Genomic DNA, 25,939 nt, shown 5'->3' with positions numbered 1-25,939 from the left:
ACACACACACACACACAGATCTTCCATTCACTGATTCACTCACCAATACCCCCAACATCCAGGACTGGGCCAGCCTGAATCCAGCACTCAGTCTAGCTTTCTTACATGGGTGACAGGGACTCAAGCACTTGAGCCATCACCTGCCACCTCCCAGATTATGCATTAGCAGGGAGCTGGAATTGGAATTGGAGGCAGGACTTGAACCCAGGTACTCTGATATGGGAATTAGACTCCCCAAGCAGTATCTTTACTGCTGCACCAAATGTCAGCCCCTTGTTCCTTTTATTTTTTTTTTAAATTTACATTCCATACTTTCCATTTATTTCATAATCATAAGATGAGCCCTCCACTAAGTAAAAAATTCAACAAATAGTAGGAAGAAAAAAACACTGTTCCTTAATAGTAGAGACAAGGGCTGTAAACATTAATCAGTTCTCAAAATGTAATTTCCTCATTTATATTACATTTCTTCATACTCTGTTAGTTACCACAGATCAGGGAAACATGGTATTTGTCTTTAAACATAGAACACTTCACAGATTTGCATGTCATCCTTGCAGCAGGGGCCATGCTCACCTTCTCTGTATCGTTCTAATTTTAGTCTATGTGCTGCCCAAGTGAGCACAGCCCCTGTTCCTTTTTTTTTTTTTTTTAAGATGTATTTATTTACTTGAAAGGCAGAGTTACAGAGAAGCAGAGGCAGGGGCAGAGAGAGAGAGAGAGAGGTTTTCCATCTGCTGGTTCACTCCCGAAATGGCTGCAACGGCCAAACTGGGCCAATCTGAAGCCAGAGCCTGCAGCTTCCGGGTCTCCGACATGGGTGCAGGGGTCCAAGGACTTGGGCCATCTTCTATTGCTTTCCCAGGCCACAGCAGAGAGCTGGATCGGAAGGAGAGCAGCCACGATTCAAACCAGTGCCCATATGGGATGCCAGCACTGCAGGTGACAACTTTACCCGCCACGCCACAGCACCGGTCCCAGCCCTCTGTTCCTAAACACTAGTGAGGGAGCAGGGGTTGAGTTAGTGCATCAGCAACTCTCAGGGTATCTCGTTACTCACCTAGAATCCCGGGTTTTAGTCTTGGAGATCTGAAGTCAGTGGGTCTGGACCAGGGTGGGGATATGTATTTTTAACAAGCTCATGATTCTGACATGTGGCCAGTTTTGAACCTTAAAAGTGTTGTCTTGGTGAGCTCTTCTTGTAAGCAAAATTTCAGGGGTAAGAGGCTGACAAGTTGTAGGCCTCAGAGTAGGTGATGTGGTTCAGTGGATTAAATAGCTGCTTGAGACACCAGCATACTGTATCAGAGTACATGGGATTGAATTCGAACTCTGCTTCTGATCCAGCTTCCTGTTGATGTGCCTGGGAGGTAGCATGTGATGACCTAAGTATTTGGGCTCCTTCTACCCCTTTGGGAGACCTGAATGGAGTTTCTGGTTCCTGACTTTGGCCTGGCCTAGACCAGGCTATATCTGGTATTTGGGGAGTGAACCAGCAGATGGAAGCTCTCTCTATCTCCCTCTCTTTCTGTCATTCTGCCTTTCAAATAAATAAATACAACCTAATTTTAAAACAATCAGGAAAAGATGTAGCGTGTAGTCTACAAGGAAAGAATGGTGAGACCTGGGGTGGGGGGTTCAGAGCAGATTTGTGCCCTGGGACAGCAACCATCATGGTGCAGAGCTGGGGGAACATTCTGGATCCAGAGTCCAAAGGAGACTCTGTGCCGAGCCTAGGTGCCAGCAGAGTGGGCCCTGTTGGTAGAGTTGTGTCTTGGTGCACAGGAACGGAGGGGCAGGATGTCCAGTGGATCCCTTGGCCAAGGACACCAGAGAACTGGGGCCTGTTCACCCACACTCTGCAAGCATTTGTGGCACAGAAAAGGAACTGGCCGGCTGCTTCGCTAGACGTCAAAGGCTGAGCTACATTCTTCAGAATGTGGTCCTCGCAGGGTGAAAGTGAAGGCAGTTTGGTTCATAGGCCAAGCTTCTTTGAGCATATGTGATAATTTATTTGAGAGGCAGAGAGAGACAGTATCCATCCACTAGTTTACTTCCCACATACCCGCAACAGCCAGGACTGAGCTGGGCCAAAGTTGGGAGCAGAGAACTCAATCCAGACTTCCCATCTTAGTGTCAGGGACTCAATGACTTGAGCCATCACTGCTGCCTTCTAGGGTCTGCATTGGCAGGAAGTTCAAGTCAGGAGCCAGAGCCAGGTTCTGAACACAGGCACTGCAAAATGGGACACAGACATCTTAATTTCTGAACCAAATGCCTATCCCCAAAGCAAACTAGGTTATTTAAAGTCTATGTACCACTTACGATGTGCATAAGTGCTTTCAATTCACTCATTTCATTCTCATAATATCCCTAAAGCTAGGGGATGGTGTTATCCCCTTAGAAAGGTCAAGTGGCTCCCTCACATCCACACAATTGACCAGTCTGAAACTGCTGGGAACCAAATAAGTTAAGTAGCATTGATTAGACCTGCTTGTCTGTGATATCTTTATGGAAAATATCTCCCCATATCATGATTAAGTCATCACTTATTACTAATGAACAAGACCCAGGAATAGGAAACCAAGGAAGTAATTTGCTTTCACGGGAGTACTTGTATTGTCAGCCCTCAGATATTCTGACTATTTATCATCTGCTCTGTGAATTATACAAAGCAGTTTTTTATCTCCGGCCAACGTTGGTGGATCTTGCCCTTCATTTTGCTGTGTCATGTTCAGGGAATCCAAGTTCAGTTTTCAGTTTGGTTAGGCAAGCAAAGTAGAGAAGACTTAGAAAAAACAGCTCAGGAAGGTTATGAAACGCCGGGGGAGCATGGGAAGACGGGCGAGATGGTACAATAGTTTAAGGGTGATGGACTTGGAGCCAGATGCAACCAGAGCTTAACTCACTTGGAGATTTTACATAATTTTAAATTTTTATTATTTATTTATATGAAAGTCAGAAAAACAAAGAGGCAGAGGGAGAAAGATTTCCCACCTACTGGTTCACACTCCAAATGGCTGCAACAGCCAGGTCTGGATCAAGCTGCAGGCAGCAGCTAGGAACTCCATTCTGGTTGCCCATGTGGGTGGCAGGGACCCAAGCACTTGGGCCATCTTTCGCTACCTTCCAAGGCACGTTAGCAGGAAGCTGGATTAGAAGCAGACCACCCAGGGCTGGTGCTGTGGCGTATCAAGTAAAGCCTGCTGCCTATAGTGCTGGCTTCCTACATGGGTGTCCATTCATGTCCCGGCTTCTCCTCTTCCTATCCAGCTCTCTGCTTTGACCTGGGAAAGCAGTCGAAAATGGCCCACGTACTTGGGCCCCTGCACTCACATGAGAGACCTCGAAGAAGCTCCTGGCTCCTGGGTTCAGATCTGTTCAGCTCCTGCCTTTGCAGCCATTTGGGGAGTGACACAGTGGATGGAAGACCTTTCTCTCTGTCTCTCCCTCTTTCTGTCTATAATTCCACCTCGCAAATAAATAAATAAATCTTTAAAAAAAAAAGATGAAGAAGAAGCAGAGTAGTAGTCAAGACTTGAAATGGCATCATAAGCTATGGCTTAACCTGGTGCACCACGATGCTGGCCCTGAGATTTTACATGGGTTAGCCTCTTTGAGTCACAGTTTTCTCATCTGTAGAATGGCAGTAACGACTATCACCCTGCTGGTTCGTTGTGATGTTTCAGAGAATAGATTTATATTCAGCACATTAAATGCAATGAAGCTGAGATGTTTAAAGTCACACTACCAGACAGCGGCAGGGCCAGAATTTTGAGAACATGGACCTGTGTGTGGGTGCAGCAAAAGCCCAAGCTTGCTCCACTTTCCATCCCACTTACCCTGGCCTTTAGGGACAGGAACCACAACTGAACCTCACATGACTGGGGTCAGACTTCCACCCCCGAAGGCCCTGTTTGTGTCACTCCTGGCATCTGTCCTCCTCCTCATGGACAAGACACTGGCATCTCACCCCCCTCACCCTGCTCTCTTGATTTGGCCCTCCAGGGAGAGGAGCTCCACCTGAGAGGGGAGAGCCTCCAGGGTCATGGTCGTTTCTGCTGTGCTAAGGAGAACCTGATTTAAAAGGAAAAGGCAGGGGAACTAATGTGAGCATTTGTTTAGAATTCTGAGCAACTGAATCCATTTAGAGTAACTGTCCAACAGAAAAAGCATTCATGCAAGAGGTTGTGCCTGAACCCATTTGATGGCTGTCTTTCTTCTCCAGTCTCATTTTCCCTCCTAAAAAGTGCAGGATATCCCACAGACTGCTCTACTGCTTTCTGGCAGGCCAAGCCTGATCCTGTCCCCATTCCCTCAATGTGCATCTTTGTCAAGTTACTTAACTTGACTAAGCAGAGTTTTCTTGTCTATAAGGGTTGCTCTGAGGATAAATGAAGTAATCCACTTACACATTCTTACAGCATTAGTAGTGACCAACTATTTCCACTTCCCTATGTTATCAACTCGAACCGGCAAAGATTCCCTCCAGGAAAGCCTACTTTCCACCAATGTACCTGATGGTTATGTCACATGGTGCTCAGCAACTCAACTGATCAAACTCGTGATTGATTGCTTTGATTTCAAGTCTGAAAAGAACCATCTCAGTAAACGATCTCTGCCTAAACTTTCTGGGCTCAAACCACCTCTGTGAATCAGCTTTCAACAGTAATCCTGGATCCTACAGTATTGATAGCCTCTCCCTTATATATATTTTTTTTTAATTTTTTGACAGGCAGAGTGGACAGTGAGAGGGAGAGACAGAGAGAAAGGTCTTCCTTTGCCGTTGGTTCACCCTCCAATGGCCTCCGCGGCCGGCGCGCTGTGGCGCTGATCCAATGGCAGGAGCCAGGTGCTTCTCCTGGTCTCCCAGGGGGTGCAGGGCCCAAGGACTTGGGCCATCCTCCACTGCACTCCCGGGCCATAGCAGAGAGCTGGCCTGGAAGAGGGGCAACCGGGACAGAATCCGGCGCCCCGACAGGGACTAGAACCCGGTGTGCCGGCGCCGCAAAGCGGAGGATTAGCCTAGTGAGCCGCGGCGCCGGCCTCCCTTATATTTGTTGCACAAACTTGTTGAACGGATGATTATTGCTATATTAGTTCATTCATTTACATTATATCACTAAGGTATTTGTTTTTCAATCAACTTTTGACTACCTACTACATGCTGGAAATTGTGCTCTTTAATTAGATGATAGAGAAAGAAGTGAATCTCTCACCAGAAAGTTCAGTATAGTTCTGGACACATGGAGGCAATGCTACGGTTCTACACAGTGACTGCAACTTTGAAAAAGGAAATAAAATAAACTTTGCGGGGCGGGTAGTAAATTTTCCATTTGGTGAATGAGCTGGCTACTGAGTGAAGTCTATTGTGAGCTGCTTCGTCAGGTGAAGAATTCTTCTGCAAGGCGAAGGCTTCCCACTGCTTCACGTACGTGGGAGTTTGGAATTTCTCGGACCCTGGCCCCTCACATCCGCTGCCATGTTTCGCTTTCAACTTCGCCAGACGATGAACATCAGCCTCCCGCCAGGGGGAGCCAGACTGCCCGTGACGATTCCACCCGTACTGCGCAGCCTCCTTTCAGGAGGGGGCGGGAATCCCCGTGCTTTTGCGCGTGACGTCACCGGAGGGCGCGGCCCGCGGGGGAGGCGGGGCTTCCGCGGCGGCGGGGGCGGGGCCGCCCCGAGTGCAGCTCTCACGGCTGAAGTGGGTTGCAAGTGGGCGTCCGTGGCTGCTGCTCCACAGCGTTGGGAAGATGGCGCCGCTGGCGACGGAACGGGGTCTGAAGAGCGTCGTGTGGCAGAGTGAGTGCGGCGGGGTAGGGGCTGAGCCCAGGGAAGGCCCTGGAGGCCGCCGCGCCGGACCTTGCTTTTCCGCCCCGGCTCGGCAGCCTCTCGGGCAGCCGCTGCGAGCACTTGTTGCGTCCCTGTGGAGACTTCCTCCTGCCTTCCTCCCCAGCCTCGTTTCTTGCCAGCTGCAGGGATGGGGGGGGGGGGTGCGACAGGGCGGGTCGCGGCCTTCTGGCTGGCGCCGGGCACCCGCTGGCCGCGGTCGGGCTCCGGCACCGAAGCCCCGCCCTGGGTGAGCCGCCCGGGGCCCGGCGTTCGCTTCCGCGGCCCCTGCGCGTCTCCTCGGCCCAGGCCGGAACCCGCCAGGCGGGGATGTCTCTCTGCTTCTCCACCGTCCACAATCTGGGCTGTGTTTCCCTCTCCCGCCTCCCCCACCTCCTCCCCTGCACTGGAGTTTCAGTGGCTGCTGTTTCGTGTGGGTATTAAGGAGGGTTTTACAAGCGTCGTTTTTTGTTGTTGTTTTTTAAAGCAACTTCAGCTAAACTTAAGACCCTCTTGCAGCCTTCCTGAAGAGCTGACTTTCTAAATAGTTCTGGAGCTAGGCCCCTTGGCATGGTTGTCGGAGCCGTGACAGCTCCCAGCGGAGCCTGGCGGGGCTGCGCCTTCCCCTTCCCCTTTGCGTTCCCGGGCTGCTGCCTGCTGTTGGGACTGTAGTACGTATTGCTCACTGATGTTCCGCCGAGTCGTCGCCGACTTTCATAGAAATCTCGCTCTGGCAGGGCACAGGGAATGAAGACACTGCCCAGGAAGAACCTTCGGTGTTTGGCATCGCTGCGTTCCAAATAATTACGGGCTAGTAGTGGGAAGGGAGTGACATCTAATTACTGTTTTCTTACTCCAGCTTGTTGAACAAAGAGCAGAAGTGATTCGGGTAGCAGACTCCTGGGAGTTGTGGAGTGCTTCTGTAAAGTTAGAAGTCCCCATCAGTAACTGGGATTGTGTTTAACAAATAGCAGGCCCTGAGTAAGCCTATGAATAGGTAAAAAGATAGCAAAGAAAGATATGTTGACTTTCAAAAGGTGGTGCATTTTAAGATGAGCATTTTGTTTAGGGGTGGATATTTAGCCTAGTGGCTAGGATGCCAGTTAAGCCGCCCACTCCGGGCATCAGAGTGCGGGGGTGAGATTCCTAGCTCCTGACTCCAGCTTTCTGCTGTGGAGGCCTTGGGAGGAGCTGGTGATGGCTGGTGATTGAGTTCCTGTCGCTGACAGGGGAGACCTGGGCTGAGTCCTCCCAGCTTGAGCTGTGCCATTGCAGGAGTTTGGGAGAATGAACCAGCAGTGAGAGCTGTCCCCTTCTCAGGTACAAATAAGTGAAAATTTAAAAAAATTGGAGGTGTTTAAAATCACAATGGTGTTTACGTACATTTATCTGAAAATAGGTAACAAATTGTATAAAATCCAAATTAAACATAGTGTTTACATCAGTATTTTTGAGAAAAAAGTTAATGATAATAATGCTGTCATTTTTAGTAGCATGGAAGCAAGGCAGGAGGGAAAGTATAGCACTAACAAAATGTCCATCTTCTGTTGTTCACCTGCATACCACCAGGCTACCCAGATAAAGTGTACAGTAAAGACAGAGACTGGGGGCTGGCGCAGTTGTAGTGGATAAAGCTGCCACCTGCAGTGCCAGCATCCCATACAGGCATAGGTTTGAGTCCTGGCTGTTCCACTTCCAATCCAGCTCCCTGCCGATGGCCTGGGAAAGCAGTAGAACACAGCCTAAGTCCTTGAGCACCTGCACTGTTTGGGAGACCCAGAAGAAGCTCCTGGCTCTTGGCTTTGGATCTGCTCAGCTCCATCTTTTTGCGGCCATTTGGGGAGTGAACCAGTGGATGGAAGACCTCTCTCTCTGCTTCTGTCTCTCTGTAATTCTGCCTTTCGAATAAATAAATCTTTAAAAAAAGATAGAGACTGAATGAAGAGGAAAAGTTGTAAGGGTTATAAAAAGAAGTTCTATTGGTTCTTTGTATAAATGAAAACATAACCAAAAGACAGGATAATATTCAACATTTATTGAATAAAGCATATATAGTAACTTGAAAAAGTCTATGGAGGCCGACGCTGCAGCTCACTAGGCTAATCCTCCGCCTTGCAGCGCCAGCACACCGGGTTCTAGTCCTGGTTGGGGCGCCGTATTCTGTCCCGGCTGTCCCGGTTGCCCCTCTTCCAGGCCAGCTCTCTGCTGTGGCCAGGGAATGCAGTTCAGGATGGCCCAAGTGCTTGGGCCCTGCACCCCATGGAAGACCAGGAGAAGTACCTGGCTCCTGCCATTGGATCAGCGCGGTGCGCCGGCCACAGCGCGCTGGCCGCAGCGGCCATTGGAGGGTGAACCAACGGCAAAGGAAGACCTTTCTCTCTGTCTCTCTCTCTCACTGTCCACTCTGCCTGTCAAAAAATAAAAAAATAAAAAATAAAAAAAATAAAAAGTCTATGGAGATTGGAATTAAAAGGTAAGTTTATTTTAGTGCAAAAGTTTTTTTAAATCAGTGCATAAGAGGGTCTTTAAAACATTCATGGTGGGGCCTGCGCTGTGCGCAGTAGGTTAATCCTCTGCCTGCTGTGCCAGATCCCATATGGGTACTGGTTCTAGTCTCAGCTGCTCCTCTTCCGATCCAGCTCTCTGCTGTGGCCTGGGAAAGCAGTAGAAGATGGCCTAGCACTTGGGCCCCTGCACCCACATGGGAGACCTGGAAGAAGCTCCTGGCTGCTGGCTTTGGATCGGCCCAGCTCCAGCCGTTGCGGTCATCTGGGGAGCGAACCAGCAGATGGAAGACCTTTCTCTCTGTCTCTACCTCTCTCTGTAAATCTTTCAAAAAAATAAAATAAATCTTTTAAAAACATTTGTGGAAAATACATATTATAAAAAACTATGTGGATTTTTAAGAATTTTTTGAGTGTCCAGGATACATCCATATTTTAATTCTATTTTTTTCATGGAATTTTTGAAGTACCCTTGTGTACATTGAGAAGCGGGAGCCTCTGAGTTCTGTTAGAGAAAGATGAAAGCGTCTGAAAGAAATGTTAAAGGAATCTTCTATGAGACAGGCGAATTATTCATTTGACTGGAAACAAGGTTTTGTTAGGATAGGTTGAAGACAGTATAGTTAGCTGAGGCTAGAAAGAGAAATAACTTAAGAACATTTGATTTACCTGCAAATCACAGTAGATAAAGAGAAGGAAACTAATATTTTTAAAAAATATTTATTTGAAAGGCAGAGTTACAGAGAAAGAGGGAGAGACTGAGAGCGAGATCTTCTATCTTCTGGTTCACTCCCCAAATGGCATCAATGGCCAGGGCTGGGCCAGGTGGAAGCCAGGAGCCAGAAGTTTCATCTGGGTCTCCTAGGTGGTTGTAGGGGCCCAAGCATTTGGGCCATCCTCTACTGCTTTTCCAGGTGCATTAACAGGGAGCTGGATCAGAAATGGAGCAGCTGGGATTCGAACCCGTGCTCATATGGGATGCCAGCATCACAGGTGGCAGCTTAACCACACTGTGCCACAGGGCTGGCCCTGGAACTAATATTTCTTTTTTTTTTTTTAAAGATTTATTTTATTTATTTGAAAACAAAGCTACATAGAGGAAGAGACAGAGAGAGAGGTCCTCCATCCACTGGTTCACTCCCCAGATGGCCACAACAGCTGGAGCTGAGCCAATCCAAAGTCAGGAGCCAGGAGCTTCCTTTGGGCCTCCCACATGGGCACAGGGGCCCAAGGACTTGGGCCATCCTCCACCGCTTTCCCAGACCATAGCAGAGAGCTGGATTGGAAGAGGAGCAGCCGGGACTAGAACCAGCGCCCACATGGGATGCCGGCGCTCAGGCCAGGGCTTTAACCCACTGTTCCACAGTGCCGGCCCCAAACTAATATTTCTTAAACATTTACTCAATGCCAATCACTTGTATTCTTTAGATATTTTAAATTTCATGAGAATATCTAGTTTGTAGATATTAAAACTGGTATAGCTATTAGTGTAGCAGCACTATTCATAATAGTCATGAAGTGGAACTATCCATGAACTGAAGAGTGGCTAGATAAAGGCAATAAAAAGGAATGAGGCACTAATATAGTCTATATAACATGGCTGAATCTTGAAAACATTCGCTAAACAAAAGCCAGTCACAAAGGACTGCATTGTATGACTCCATTTATATGAAATTCCAGAATAGATAAATCCATGGAGATTGAAAGTAGAAAATGGTTGTCTGTGTCTTGGGAATGGGAAGATTGGGGGGAAGGGACTTGTATGGAGTAGTAAGATTGTTCTAAAAATGATTGTGGTAATGTGATGGATGCATGACTGTGCATATACTGAAAAACCACTGAATTGTAGTTTAAGTGGGTGAATTGTGTGATATGCAAGTCATTTTATTAATACTTAAAGAAAAAAGTCTAATACAGCTATTAAATACAGACCTAGGATTCACAGTAGATCTTTGAAGAGTTAATGTATGTCCCATCTGTGGCTTTCCGTAATGTTTAAACTTTATTTACTTTCAGGCCTTATCTTAGACCCAGTTTGTCACAGTAGCTTCCTGAGTGATTTGAGTGTCCAGGTTCTTGCTCTTTCTCATTCTAATCCATCTAGCAAAGAGCTGCCCAAATCATTTTCCTGTGATAATAGTGCGCTGTGATCCTATGGTTCTCTTACTGAAAATCTGCAGATTCTCAGTTGCCTAAAGCTCATTTCAGACACTTAGTCTGCTTTTGAAGATAGACTCCAACTGGCCCCAGCCTACGTTGTTATTCTTATCTACTTTCACTGGTATAATCTAGATTTTCTGTCTCTACTGTTTACTCTTCTTATAGGCTTTTACCTCCACATCTTTGTTGTGATGTGGATTCCTCTGTCTAAACTGCCTCCCTTTCCCTGACTCTAATTTTTAGCCAAGCTTCAAGTTTCAGCTCAACTGGAATACTACCTCCATGATGGCTTCTCATTTTCACCCAGCCTCTTTAAGTTTTTATACCATTTAGTTTACCTTCTTGAATGGAACTTCTCACTACTGCCTTCTATGAGTCTCTTGATAAAATTTTTGAAGGTAGGCCCGCTATTGTATCTTGTAGAGCTTTAAATTCCTAACAGTGTAGCAAAATGTGCTAGGTAACAATATTTGTTAATATTTGTTAAAAATAAATGACTCAATTTTTCCCTATTTCTTGCTACCTAAAGCCCCACATTTAGCCAATAAGTACTATTGAATTCCTATGGGAATACAGCAATAGCAGGCAAACAAGTTCCCAGCCCTCTTCAAACTTACATTAAAGTAGGAAATAATAGAAAATAAATCAGTAAACAAAGAATAAGCATTACTTCTGTTTGTGATATTAGAGAGAAGGTACTTTAGATAAGTGGATCAAGAAAGGTTTCTCTGAGTAGGTGACATCTGAGTTGAGACCTAATGCATGAGAAGAAACCAGTCTTTAGGACTACCTTAAAATGCCTTCTTAGAGCAGGTATTGTGGTATAAAGGGTTAAGCCACCCCTTGGGACACCACCATCCCAAAATTGGTGTGCTAGTTCGAGTCCTGGCTACTCCACTTTTGACCCAGCTTCTGTTGCTAATGGAAACCAACCTTTAGCACTCCTTAAAAATCCTTTCTTGGAGTAGATTTTATGGCACAAAGCATTCCAAATTGGAGTGGAAAGTCCCAGCTACTCCACTGTTGATCCAACTTCTGCTACTTCTGCACTTGAGAAGACAACACATGATGGCCCAAGTAGTTGGGTCCCTGCCACCCCTGTGGGAGACCCAGGTGGGAGTTCTAGGCTCTTGACTTCTCAGTTGTTACAGGCATCTGGGAAGTGAACCAGTGGGTGGAAGATCTCTGTCTCTCCTTCTCTGTCACTCCACCTTTAAAATAATAATGATTAAAAAAAAAAAAAAAAAAAAAACTTCTAGAAAAGAACTAATACTACAAATGCAAAAGACTATTTAATTATAAAAATAATACCCATATTTGAAATCAGTGAAGAGTTCTGTTGTTCATTTGCCACTGCTTGCTATAGGAAAGTACTAGCAAAAATAGCACTGATAGAAGAAGGTTTTAAATAAAAATTTGAAGTTTATTTTAAAAACAAGCACACAATAAAACAAGTGATTAAAGCAACCACAAAGCAAGTATAAACCACCAGTATCTTTTTTCCCCTCTTCTTGATGTTATTTAAATAGTAATGTTTTCTCTTTTGACTATAAGTGGTAGTCTGATAGAATGTCTATAATTCGTGTCTGTTGGGTATTTTTTTTTTTAAGATTTATTTATTTGAAAGAGTGACAGAGAGCGAGAGACTTTTTTTTTTTTTTTTTTTTTTTGACAGGCAGAGTGGACAGTGAGAGAGAAAGGTCTTCCTTTACCGTTGCGCTGATCCGAAGCCAGGAGCCAGGTGCTTCTCCTGATCTCACATGGGGGTGCAGGACCCAGGGACTTGGGCCATCCTCCACTGCCTTCCTGGGCCACAGCAGAGAGCTGGACAGAAAGAGGAGCCACCGGGACTAGAACCCGGTGTGCCGTCGCCGCAGGTGGAGGATTAGCCTATTGAGCCACAACACCGGCCCAAGACTTTTTTTTTTTTTTTTTAAGTTTATCTATTTATTTGAAGGTTATAGTGACAGGGAGGGAGAGAGACAGAGATTTTCCATACCCTGGTCACTCCCCAAAGACCTCAATTGCCAATGCTGGTCCAGGCTGAAACTGGGTCTCCAGTGTGGGTGGCAGAAGCCCAAATACTTGAGCCATCTTCTGCTTTCCCAGGGGCATTAGCAGGAAGCTGGATCAGAAGCAGAGTAACCAGGACTCAAACCAGTGCTCTAATATGGGATGCTAGTATTCCAAGTGGCAGTTTAACCTGTGTTGACCCATGTTGAATATTTTACAGGAAACCTTCGAGAAAATGAATCTAAGTAAATTGCAAATGATTTTAAATTAAAGTTATCAGAATATATTTATTTGAGCCAGTTCTTTACATATTTAATCATAAGCTTTTTCTCCTTTTCACATTTCCCTCTGATCCTTATATACTACAAAACTTCAAAAAGTTCATGGAGAGCAGCAGACATTTAACTTAGCAGTTAAGATGGCTACATCATGCATTGAAGTGCCTCTGTTTTTTTCCTGGCTCTGCCACTGACCAGCTTCCTGCTAATGCAGACCAATAGCTCAAGTCATTGGGTTCCTGCCCATGGAAGACCTAGATTCGTGTTCCAGGTTCCTGACTTCAGTCCCAGTCCCGGTCTACCTCCAGCCTTTGTGAGCTTTTGGGAGGTGAACTAGTGGATGGACCTTTGCTCTGTCTCTGCTTCTCAGAAAGTTCATGGAGAAATGGAATTAAAAGATGTAGCGGCCATTTGGGGGGTGAACCAACAGAAAAGGAAGACCTTTCTCTCTGTCTCTAACTCTGCCTGTCAAAAAAAAAAAAAAAGATATTTTTATTTGGGCACAAAAGTTTGGAAATCCATGCATAAGAGTCTCCAAAAATTCATGGAAAATACATATTAATGAGAATATCATCTATGGATTTTTTTATGTGCCCTTGTAGATTTGGACGTATTTTTATTATTTGTCATTCTGCAACTTTCTTTTTTATTTTTAAATTATTTTCTACTTCCTTTTTTTTTTAAGCAATGGATATTGACTCAACATTTTCCATGCTCCCTTAAAATCTTTATATTTAACACTTTAAATTACTTTTTAAAATGCTTTGAGGTGACAGAAAACTTTGATAGCAGAAGAGTATAAATTAAATCTTCCTCCCAAAGCAGATCCCAGCCTCCATCTCCAGAGACAACCACTCTTAGGTTTCTTATAAATACACTTTCAAATTTTCTATGTAGATCCAAATGTGCGTAGAGTAATATTTTTGTTTGTCTTTTATGCTGTTCTCTTATTCTTTTTCTTTTTTAATTTTAAAGGCTGGTGGCACCTCAGTGTCTCTCCTTCAGAAGACCTGTACTGCGAGTGCAATCCTGTAGCCTTTTTTTTTTTTGGACAGGCAGAGTTAGAGAAAGCTCTTCCGTCCATTCGTTCACCCCCCAAATGGCTGCTACGGTCAGTGCACTGCGCTGATCTGAAGCCAGAAGCTAGCTGCTTCCTCCTGGTCTCCCATGCGGATGCAGGGCCCAAGCACTTGGGCCATCCTCCACTGCACTCCCGGGCCACAGCAGAGAGCTGGACTGGAAGAGGAGCAACCGGGACAGAATCTGGCGCCCCAACCGGGACTAGAACCCGGAGTGCCGGCACCACAGGCGGAAGATTAGCCTAGCGAGCCGCGGTGCCAGCCCTCTTATTCTTTTATTTGTTAAGTGAAATTAAAAAAATTTTTGCATATTTATTGAAATCAGTGTTAAGCATTTACCATCTTTTTTGACCTCCTGGAATTCAGTTGAGTGGGAGCAGAAAGGTGCATAAATACTAAGCACTATATGAGCACTAGGAAACATTTTTTGAGAAAGAGGGGAGAAATGAATTATTTCCTTTCTGGGAATGGGCAGGGAAAGCTCCAAAGAGGAGGTGACATTTGAAGATGATCTTGAAAGGTATTAGGGTTTTGCCCCAGCAGAAGGAAATCTGAGCCACACCTTCAAGGTGACTGAGTCTGCTATGTTTACAACAAATTTCTTGTGCTCACTCAAGAGGACATAGACCAAAGAGGCCAGATTATGAAGGGTCCTGAATGTTATGCTGAATCATTTAGACATTCCCTAGGTAGTGGGGCACTGTTAAAGAAGGTTTTCTTAGCCAGCACCACGGCTCACTAGGCTAATCCTCTGCCTGGGGCACTGGTACTCCGGGTTCTCGTCCCTGTTGGAGCACCGGATTCTGTCCCAGTTGCTCCTTTTCCGGGCCAGCTCTCTGCTGTGGCCCGGGAGGGCAATGGAGGATGGCCCAAGTGCTTGGGCCCTGCACCCGCATGGGAGACCAGGAGGAAGCAGCTGGCTCCTGGTTTCAGATCAGCACAGTGCGCTGGCTGCAGCAGCCATTTGGGGAGTGAACCAACGAAAGGAAGACCTTTCTCTCTGTCTCTCTCTCTCTCACTGTCTAACTCTGCCTGTCAAAAAAAAAGTTTTCTTTTCTTTCTTTCTTTCTTTTTTTTTTTTTTTTTTAAGATATTTACTTATTTGAAAGTCAGAGTTACACAGAGAGAGGAGAGGCAGAGACACAGAGAAAGGTAATCCCTCCTTTTGTTTACTCCCCAGTTGGCCACAACAGCGAGAGCTGCGCCGATCGAAGCCAGGAGCCTCTTCCAGGTCTTGCATGCGGGTGCAGGGGTCCAAGGACTTGGGCCATCTTCTACTGCTTTCCCAGGCCACAGCAGAGAGCTGGATCGGAAGAGGAGCAGCCGGGTCTCAAACCTGCGGCCATATGGGATGCTGGCGCTTCAGTCCAGGGCTTTAACCCACTGTGCCACAGTGCTGGTCCTGAAGGTTTTCCCTCTCCTTCTCCAATAGCAGTCACCAGCGTTTTTTCATTCAAGTATTAAGCAATGCCAAAAGGAAGCTATTTTCTTGTTCTTATTTTGAACAGAAGTGACTCCAAGATTTAATTCAGTGTAATGGCAGTGTAAAGTGTACTAATGCTAAGGGTACAGCTGGATGAATGTTTTACTGTAACTTAGCACCCTGATCAAGATATGCAAAGTTTTAAAGCACTGCGTGACCCTAGTCCAAACCCCACCCACAGATAATTTTATATCATCATCAGATAATTTCATAATGGTGGCCTTTTACCTCTACAAAAGATCCTTTATTGTAAAGCATTTTGTTAAGAACGAATTCAGAATCTACTAAATTTTTACCTAGAAATAATTGCTTTAATATTTGTTTTTGTGCATGTTTCAGTTTGCTTTTAGTAGTTCTCAGTTTTTGTATGTGCTGTTTTCATACAATGTTGGTTCTCTCTCCAAATACCTGCAACAGCCAGTGCTGAACCAAGCCGAAACCAGGAACTGGGAATTCAGTCCAAGTTTCCCATATGGGTAGCAGGGACCCAGCTATTTGAGCCATCACCTGCTATCTCCCAGGGTGCACATTAACAGGAATCTGGAATCAGGAGCAGAGTGGGAATTTGAACAGGCATTCTGATCTGAGTTATAAGCATCCCGAATGATAGTTTAACTGCTAAGTCAAACACTTGCCCCAGAACATAAATATTTAATATTAGATTTTAATTGCTTACTGACTTTTACAAAAGACTTATTCATTTATTTGAGGGAGAGAGAGAGCTTCCATCCACTGGTTCACTCCCCATATGACTGCAACAGCTAGGGCTCGAACAGGTCAAAGCCAGGAGCTGGAAGCCATCCAGGTCTTTCATTGATTGGCAAGGTCCTGAAGACTTGGGCCATCTTCTGCTGTTTTTTCCTAGGCCATTAACAGGGAGCTAGATAGGAAGTGGAGCAGTTAGGACTCAAAACAGCACCTATATGGGATGCCAGCATCACAGATGGTGGCTTTACACACTATGACACAATACCCCCCCACCCCCGCTTACTGACATTTTACTCATTATTTCTGTCTTAAGGCTTTTTACTCTGATAACTGCTTTCTTATATTTTTTTTGCTTCTTTTTTGTTACTTAGATATGTCCTTAGTCCATCTTCTACAAATTAAAAATAAATTCCATATAAATTAAGGCTCTAAACTGTAAAAAAGTAAAATAATAAAATGGGGATGGGGGGAGACGAAACTATGGCATAGAAGTTTAAGCCGCCGCCTGCAGTTCTGGCATCCCATATGGGTGCCTCTTTGTGTCCTGGCTGCTCCTCTTCCAATCCAGCTCCCTACTGTGGCCTAGGAAAGCAGTAGAGGATGGTCCAAGTGCTTGGGCCCTGCACCCACGTGGGAGACCTAGAAGAAGCTCCTGGCTTTGCATCTGCCCAGCTCCGGCTGTTGCAGCCCTTTGGGGTGTGAACCAGCAGATGGAAGACCTTTCTCTCTGTCTCTCCCACTCTCTCTCTGTAACTCTACCTCTCAAATAAATAAATAAATCTTTTTAAAAATTGGGGAGAAGGAGCCGGCGCTGTGGCGCAGTGGGTTAATGCCCTGGACTGAAGTGCTGGCATCCCACATGGGTGCCGGTTCTAATCCGGCTGCTCCTCTTCCGATCCAGCTCTCTGCCATGGCCTGGGAAAGCAATGGAAGATGGCCCAAGTCATTGGGCCCCTGCACCTGCATGGGAGACCCAGGAGAAGCTTCTGGCTCCTGGTTTCGGATTGGCGCAGCTCCAGCCGTTGTGTCCATTTGGGGAGTAAACCAGCGGATGGAAGACCTCTCTCTCTCCCTCTGCCTCTCCTCTCTCTGTGTAACTCTGACTTTCAAGTAAATAAATAAATCTTTAAAAAAAAGAAAAAAAATGGGGAGAAAATATAGGATTGTATGAATTATATTTGAAAAAATTATTTGGTAACTCAGATTCCATGAAAGAAAAATGTTATTATCTAAAGGTTGTAAATTCCTATGTATAGAAGATGTCATGAACTAAATCGACAGCTAAGCTTTAGGAGCAAACATTTGGCACAGCTCTTAAGATGCTGTTTGGAACATCTTATCCCATATCAGAGTGCCTGAGTTCAAGTCTCTGCTCTGCTTCCAATACAGCTTTCTGCTAGAATGCGCCTTGAGGAATGGCAGGTGAAGGCTCAAGTAGTAGGGTTCCTGCCAGTCATGTTGGGGACCCTGATGGAGTTTCAGGCTCCTGGTTTTGGCATGGCATTTGAGGAATTAACCAGCAGATGGAGATCAGTTTGTCTCTCTCTCTCTCTCTCTCTCTCTGTCACTCTGCTTTTCAAATAAATAAATTAAAAATAAACTTTTTTAAAAAAGAGCTAAGCTATGGACTGGAAGAAAATATTGGCCACACATATGGCAGAAAAGCTTAACAGTGTGCCCTCAAACTGATAATGAAAAGATGATGACTCAGTAGAAAAATTAGCAAAGGCTCTGAACTGGGATACTGCAAATTAGGACATTTAGTTTACTTTTTGACTCAGGGAAGTTCAAATCAAGACCAATTACCCTTTTGTCAACCTATAAGATTAACAAAATTAGGGTGATTGATGTCATGTAGTAGTTGGGAAGCTTATTGGTGAGACTATGAATTGTTATGACTTTTTATTGACTATCACAAAAGTTTAACAAAAAATTTAATATGAAAATGTACATTACCCAACTTTTACATCGTATTGTAAAGAGATCCTTTGGAGAAGGGACATGGATTTCTTTGCTGAACAGTCATTATTATACTCATTCCAGAGCTTCTAACATGATGATGCTATTTCCTCATATTACCGCCATTCCGATATTTTTCTGTTGTCCACTATTTGCCATCTCCACAATTCATCTATCACAAGATTCATAAAGGGATCAGATCCTCACAGTATTCCTTGAACATGTCTGCCATCACTTAATTTCAGTGACAACTTCTTGTCCGTAAATTTGTTCAACTCAGGAGAGTGAGCATTGCTTATGGTGTCTGCTGCCAGTGCTCAGAGAGTCCTGTTATGACCTGTTGAGAAAGCATCTAGCAATGTTTAGTAAAAGACAATCTTTTGATACCAACAATGTCACTGTGGGAATCTGCTTCAAAAATGAAGTGGTGAATGAGTGGTGCGTGTGTATGCATAAATCCTTATTATAATATATGGTGGCAAAATTTGACACAAGATGATACTCTGCCATGCAGGAGAATATTTACGTAAATTATGATATACCTGTACTAAGGATTATGTGGCTATTTGAAAGAATGAGTTATATTTGTTTGTTTATATGAAGGATATTCATCATATATTTTTTACTGAAAAAAGTAAGTGACTAATAATATATATGTAGTCTCCCTTTTTGTTGAAATTTTTTAAAAAATTTATTTGAAAGGCAGAGTGACAGGAAGAAACAGAGAAAAGAGAGGAAAAGAGAGATTGTCCATCTCCAGGTTCACTCCCCAAATACCTGCAACATTCAGGACTGGGCCAGGCTGAAGCTAGGAGTTAACAACTCCATCTTGGTACCCCACATAAGTGGCAGAAACCCAAGTACTTGGGCTATGGTCCATTGCATCCCAGGTGCGTTAGCAGGAAGCTGGGTGGGAAGCTGAGAAGCTAGGACTCAAACTGGCCCTCCAGTATGAGATGTGGGCTTTCCAAGTGATGGCTTAACCCACTGTACCACAACAGCTGCCACTGATTATTTATTTGTTTATTTACTTATTTATTTGAACTATAGAAATGTTCCTTGAAAGTATAGTCTTTACTTATTTATTTGAAAGGCAGACTTAGAGAGATTGATCTTCCATCCTCTGATCCACTCCCCAGATGGCCGTGATGGCCACGGCTATGCTAGGTCGAAGATGGGAGCCAGGAGCTTCATCTGGGTCTCCCACATAGGTGCAGAGGCCCAAGCACTTGTGCTATCCTCCGCTGCTTTCCCAGGCCATTAGCAGTGAGCTGGATCAGAAGTGGAGTAGCTGGATACAAACTAGTGCCTATATGGGATGCTGTCTTTGCAGGCGGTGGCTTTACCTGCTATTCCACAGTGCCGCTCCTGCCCTTGATTATTTAAAAAGAAGACAAAACAGCTTATGGAGGTTAGCGAGAACAAGGTGTGCTTTTTTTAAAGATTTATTTACTCATTTGAAAATCAGAATTACAGAGAGGGGGGAGAGATCTTCTATCTGCTGGTTGACTTTCCAGATGGCCACAATGACCGGGGCTGGGACAGCCTGAAGCCAGGAGCCAAGAGCTTCATCCTGTGCAGGGACCCAAGCACTTAGGCCATCCTCTGCTGCTTTCCCAAGCACATTAGCAGGGAAGTGGAGCAGCCGGAACTTGAACTGGGATCCGTATGGGATGGTAGCTTCACCCCCTGTGCCACAGCCCCAACAGAATACGCTTTTGAGAAATAAATTGGGATACTGTGTTCATGATTGAAAGCTGAACTGTAGTTCCAAGTAGATAAAGCAGAAAAGATGGATGAGAATAGGAGATTTAGGGGGTAGAAACAAAAAGGTTTTTTAAAGGAGAGTCATCCTTGATTAGGATTCCAATCTAGGAGACTCAAGAGTGGTATTGCTATTTATTGATAAAAAGAAGGAGCAAGGGTTGGAAAAAGATAGGGTTAAAAGCACAGTGAATTTTAAGTACAAGTTGAGGTGTCCAGTAAGCAGCTGGAGATATATAGGTATAAATCTCGGAGACGGGGGTACTGAATTAAACATCAGGAATAGGATACAGCATATATGTGGTCATGGAAGCCATGGATTCAGCTGAGACAGAGATAGAAGAGAATAGGATACATTTTTCCAGAGCTCTGTTGATACTATCTTTTTGTTCTTTTTTTGTATTTCTTGATATTTCAGTACTGACAATTTTTCTCCCTCTATTTCCTTTTTTTTTTTTTTTTAAAGATTTTATTTATTTGAGAGTAGAATTACAGTGAGATGGAGAGAGAGGTCTTCCTTCTGTTGGTTCACTCCCCAAATAGCTGCAATGTCTGGAGCCATGCGTATCTGAAGCCAAGAGCCAGGCGCTTCTTCCCAGTCTCCCACATGGGTGTAGGGGCCCAAGAACTTGGGCCATCTTCTACTGCTTTCCCAGGCCATAGCAGAGAGCTGGATTGGAAGTGGAGCAGCCGGCACTAGAAACGGCACCCATATGGGATGCCAGTGCCTCAGGTGGAGGATTAACCTGCACCACGGTGCCAGCCCCCCTCTTATTTCCTTGATTATGATTTTCACAATGTTAGACTTTTTTTTTTTTGGACAGGCAGAGTGGACAGTGAGAGAGAGAGACAGAGAGAAAGGTCTTCCTTTGCCGTTGGTTCACCCTCCAATGGCCGCCGCGGCCGGCGCGCTGCAGCCGTGCGCTGATCCGATGGCAGGAGCCAGGAGCCAGGTGCTTTTCCTGGTCTCCCATGGGGTGCAGGGCCCAAGCACTTGGGCCATCCTCCACTGCACTCCCTGGCCACAGCAGAGAGCTGGCCTGGAAGAGGGGCAACCGGGACAGAATCCGGCGCCCCGACCGGGACTAGAACCCTGTGTGCCGGCGCCGCTAGGCGGAGGATTAGCCTGGTGAGCCGCGGCGCCGGCTAATGTTAGACTTTTTTGTTTCCTTAAAAACTATTATTCATGGGGCAAGCATTTAGCCTAGCAGTTAGAATACCAGTTAAAGCACCAGTGTCGGGCTGGCGCTGCGGCTCAATAGGCTAATCCTCCACCTAGCAGCACTGGAACACCAGGTTCTAGTCCCGGTCGGGGCGCCAGATTCTGTCCCGGTTGCCCCTCTTCCAGGCCAGCTCTCTGCTGTGGCCCGGGAAGGCAGTGGAGGATGGCCCAAGTGCTTGGGCCCTGCACCCCATGGGAGACCAGGGTAAGCACCTGGCTCCTGCCATTGGATCAGCGCAGCACGCCAGCCGCCGCGGCCATTGGAGGGTGAACCAACGGCAAAGGAAGACCTTTCTCTCTGTCTCTCCCTCTCACTGTCCACTCTGCTTGTCAAAAAAAAAAAAAAAAAAAAAAAAAAAAAAAAACCAGTGTCCTACATATGAGTACCTAAGTTCAATACCAGCCTCCAGTTCCTGACTCGTTTCCTGTTAATGCATGCCCTGGGAAGCCATGGTGATGGCCCAAGTAAATTGGGTTCCTGCCTCCCATGTTGGAGATCTCAGCTGAGTTTTTGGCTCCAGGCTTTGGCTTGTCCCAGCTCCTACCATTGAGGGCATTTGGGAAGTAAACCAGTGGATAAGTGCTTTCTATCTCTCTCTGCTGTTCAAAGAAATACATTTTTTTTTAAAAAAAGATAATGTTATTCACGGATTATTTCCTCTTTTCCAGACAAATGAGTTGCTGTTGTATTATTATCAAGTTTGTTAATAATTTTTCTGTGACTTAAGATAGTTCTCCAAAATACACCTGAGCACTGCTTTGTTGATCCTACTCTCATTTTTCCTTTCAGTGTTTTCACTTCCTCTTTGATGTTGTAATTTTCAGTATATTTCCTTTTGCACTTCAAAGAAACAAAATGTACAAAGATGGGATAATTGATATTACTAGACCATGTGTATAGCTTTTGGACTAATGGAAGATCAGTTTAGCTATTAGAAGGCATTCAGTGGAGAATTTTGAATATGGAATTAAGAATTCTATAGGAATTTTGAGGTGGGTGTTGATAAAAACAAAATGTGTGTTTCAGGAAGATGACAGCAGTGTGAAAAATTGATTATAAAGGCAAAAGAGTTGGAGGTAGAAATCTGGAAATCCAGATAGGAGTCTATTGTAGTAGCCTTGAAAGTACTAAGTAGTTGTGAGAGGTCATAAGAATTAAGGCAGTACTGATAACAGTGACAGTGGACAATAATGGGCAGACACCAGAACTATCAATACCACCTAATGATTGGAAGTAGGGGAAAGAGGAAATAGTCATCAAAGAGTATATAATTGAAGAAATGACAGCAAAACTTATAGATATAAAGTATAGGGCCATATTTAGGGAATTTATAATCTCAATTTGAGGCATGTAGGTGCGTAAACCTGTATTGTGTTATTGAATGAAGTTGGAGGGATAGGTTTGTAAGACTGTTGAAAATTGAAGGACTGATCCAAAAGATGAAAGTTTGATGTTGGGTCTGGTCTCAGAGGAAGAGTGTAAAACAAGCAGAGGCAGGGATGTCTGTTATGGCACAGAAGGTTAAACTGCCACTTGGGATGCCCCATCCCATATGGGAATGCCAGTTTGACTCTTCAGCTACTCTGCTTCCAATCCAGCTCCCTGATAATGTACTTTAGAAGCAGCAGATGATGCCTCAAATATTTGAGTCCCTGCCACCCTGTGAAAGATCTGGATATAGAGTTCCTGGCTTTAGCCCATGTCCTTACCTACCCCACCCCCTACCACTCTGCCTTTCAAATAAATAAATCATTTTTAAGGGAATAAGCAGAATGAAGGTAAAAGGATTAATCCTTGGGGTATATCAATATTTAGGATGCTGGAGAATCAATACAAGCCAAATAATCTTTATTAGTATTTAAAGGAAGTCCCTTTTTAGTACTATAATATTAGTTAATGTGGTTTCCTCTGACTCCTTTCTACATATACTTTTCACTTTTCATGGATGCCCCAATCTCTTTGTCCACAAAACCAGTTTTTTGTTTTTTTGTTTTTTTGTTTTTTTATCATTTATGATACTAACAAACTGTGTAGGTACCTTCAGTTCCTAAGGCAATAGTATGCAGCAGAAATGCAAGTGGCCCGTGCTACAGTGCCATGGGTTGAGCTGTAGGCTGCAATGCTGCTATTCCGTTTGAGCACTGGTTTGAGTCCCAGCTGCTCCACTTTTGATCCAACTCATTGCTAATGCTCTTGGGAAAGCAGTGGAGTAGGGCCCCAAGTACCTGGGCCCCTGCCAACCATGCAGAAGACTCAGATGCAATTCTGGGCTTCTGGCTTGTTGCAGCCATTTGGGGAGTGAACCAGCAGAGGGAAGATAACTAACTCACTCACTCACTCTCTCCCTCTCTCCCTCCCTCCCTCCCTATCCTACCTCTCCCTCTCCCTCTCTTGCTTTCACTCTGCCTTTCAAATAAATAAAATGGATTTTAAGAAAGGAAATGTAATGTAAGCTACACATAGAGTTTTAAGTTATATTTCTAGTACCCATGTTTAAAAAAAAAAGTAAAAATAGGAGCTGGCATAGCAGGAACAGTTGCTGCGTGTGATGCCAGCATCCCATATGGGTACTGGTTCAAAACCCAGCTGTTCCACTTCCCATCCAGCTCCCTGCTAATGCTCCTAGAAAGCAGCAGAAGATGGCCCAAGTCCTTGGGCCCTTGCACCCACATGGGAAACCTGGAAGAAGCTCCTGGCTTTGGACCAGCCCAGCTCCAGCCATTGTGGCCATTTGGAGAATGAATCAGCAGATGGAAAGATCTCTCTTCTCTCTCTCTCTTTCTCTTTCTCTTTCTCTCTTTGAAAAAACTCTGCCTTTCAAACACATAAATAAATCTTTAAAAAAAATCAAAAATAAATAGGTGAAATTAATTTCAGTAGCATATCCCATTTAATCCAGTATATCAGAAGTTTTGCCATTTATATGAGTAATAACGTCATAAGACATTTTACTTTGTTTTGCACTGACTCTTCCAAGTCTGTGTATCGTGTCTTTGTGCTTGCAGAACATCTCATTTCACACGTGGCTAGTTTCTGCCGTCTAGGACAGCACATTTCTAAGATTTTGAAGACTATAATGAGGTGAATTCTGGCTAGGGAACTCTCCCATCTGCTCCATCACAAAATCCTTCAACATTCCTTTCTTTAGAGGAAAAACACAAATCTGATAAGAATAAGCAAAATGGCTTCAGCTTTCTGCATGTTTGAGGTAGAAGGAACGATGCTCATTTAAAGACGGAAGTAGCATATTTCAGTTTCTGTGCTCTGCCTGAGAAAATCCTTTATTTTTTGCCTGTAGGGTATTAGAAACCAGTCCTTTCAGATTAAAGTATAGTTAAATACAAAAGACTTTTACCATAATTCTCATATAACATTATAATCCTCCCAGCAAATAACATATAATCATCTTAACTTACATTTTTAGATATTACCAGTCACAATAAAATCTTTGAGGTTACAATTCTCATGATGAGTCTTAAGTCCCTGAACTGTTGTGGGTTTTTTCCTCACACTAACCAGCTCTCTGAATACCTCCTGGGTAGCCTTCAGTTTGTTTAAATTCTAACATGGATGCCCTCACTTCAAATGCCAGTAGTGTGTCTTGGGTCTCAGGTCACTCACACTTCTGTCTTGCTTGCCTAAAAAGGGAAGGATTCCTGCAACTCCCTTCCCTTTCAGGGTGAAAGGGATTTACTAGAATGGCTCGCAACACTCTAGAAAACACTTTATTTACTGTACCAGTTTGTTATAAAGGAGACAAATGAACAAGCAGATTAAGAGTTACATGGGTGAGGTCTAGAAGGGTCCTGAGCATAAGCCCTTCTGTCTCCATGCAGTTGGATGTGCCACCTTCCTAGCATGGGAGTGGCTCTTCAAACCTTTCCTTAAGGGGGTTTTATGCAGACATCACTGATTAAATCATTGGCCATTAATGATGGGGTCAGTTTCCAACCCATTTCCCCTTTCGAGGTTCAGGGATGGAGTTGAAATGTTGAACCCTCTAATCATGGCTTGGTCCTTCTGTGAACAACCCCCATCCTGACACGATCTAGGATCCCCTCAGCCAAGAATAATCTCATTAATATATCAAAGATGCTGTGTCACTTAGGAGATACCTTGGTTTTAGGAACTCTGCATCAGGAACTGGGGACACAGACCAAATATTTCTATACCGCAGTAACCCTTGTTATACCATCTGCTAGAAAAGCTGTCATTTTCTACTATGATGCCAAAAATTTGGTGATACATTTTCCAAAAGCAATAGCTTAAATATAAATTATGAAATAGGAAGGTTTAAATGGATTATATGACAATTTCATTAACAAGAATAAATGACAGAAGAGTTATTACTATAATTTTTTTAAAGATTTATTTACTTATTAGGTTGAGTTACAGACAGAGAGAAAGATCTTCCATCCACTGGTTCACTCCCCAAGTGGCCACAATGGCCAGAGCTGGGCTGATCTGAAGCCAGGAGCCAAGAGCTTCTTCCAGGTCTCCCACAAGGATGCAGGGGCCCAAGCACTTGGGCCATCTTGTGCTGCTTTCCCAGGCCATAGCAGAGAGCTGGATCAGAAGAGGAGTGGGACTCAACTGGCATCCATATGGGATGCTGGTGCCACAGGCAGAGGCTTTACCTGCTGTGCCATAGTGTTAGGGTTGGATTGCTCTTGCCACCCCAAAAACGCTCCAAGAGACGTTCTCTCATGCAATTAACAAAGGGTAAGGTTTAATGATGATCCGACATGTCGGGGCCCCCGTCCCAGTACAGGCGAGCGGCCCCAAATAGTCTTGGGTTGGGGTTTTTATACACGTTTAAACAAAGAAAATCAATCATTGCATAGATCAGACAGAGGTATAGAGTAAACAATTGATACAAGTTATGTGATTTTACAACTAGTTGATTTATGAATACAGGGAGTACAGGATATCGAGT

At 44.5% G+C, this 25,939-nt stretch overlaps 1 protein-coding gene, 1 non-coding gene and 1 pseudogene across 3 annotated transcripts in view; 1 reads left to right on the top strand and 2 right to left on the bottom strand.

Moving 5' to 3' along the window:
* Nucleotides 1-517: 517 nt before the first annotated feature.
* LOC127493796 (U6 spliceosomal RNA) lies at nt 518-625 on the bottom strand. Its single transcript, XR_007924340.2, has one exon. It is a non-coding gene; the product is annotated as a U6 spliceosomal RNA (small nuclear RNA).
* A 5,049-nt stretch (nt 626-5,674) lies between these two features.
* The window catches only part of STXBP3 (syntaxin binding protein 3), an 80,512-nt gene continuing 60,247 nt past the window's right edge, over nt 5,675-25,939 (top strand). Inside the window, exons 1-2 of one of the 2 annotated variants that reach the window (XM_070077962.2) lie at nt 5,675-5,805; nt 15,047-15,097. In XM_070077962.2, the coding sequence (XP_069934063.1) occupies nt 5,757-5,805; nt 15,047-15,097 (100 nt within the window). In that variant the 5' untranslated portion in view covers nt 5,675-5,756. The remainder of the gene's footprint in view (nt 5,806-15,046; nt 15,098-25,939) is intronic. The other variant, XM_070077963.2, reaches the window with a different exon arrangement.
* LOC108177571 (small nuclear ribonucleoprotein G pseudogene) lies at nt 18,005-25,251 on the bottom strand (annotated as a pseudogene).

Source organism: Oryctolagus cuniculus, chromosome 7, assembly GCF_051225735.1.
Source record: "Oryctolagus cuniculus isolate XC-2025 breed Fujian yellow rabbit chromosome 7, ASM5122573v1, whole genome shotgun sequence".
Lineage (NCBI taxonomy): Eukaryota > Metazoa > Chordata > Mammalia > Lagomorpha > Leporidae > Oryctolagus > Oryctolagus cuniculus.
The sequence above is the reverse complement of the archived record's forward strand: the minus strand, read 5'-3'. Positions and strand labels throughout refer to the sequence as shown.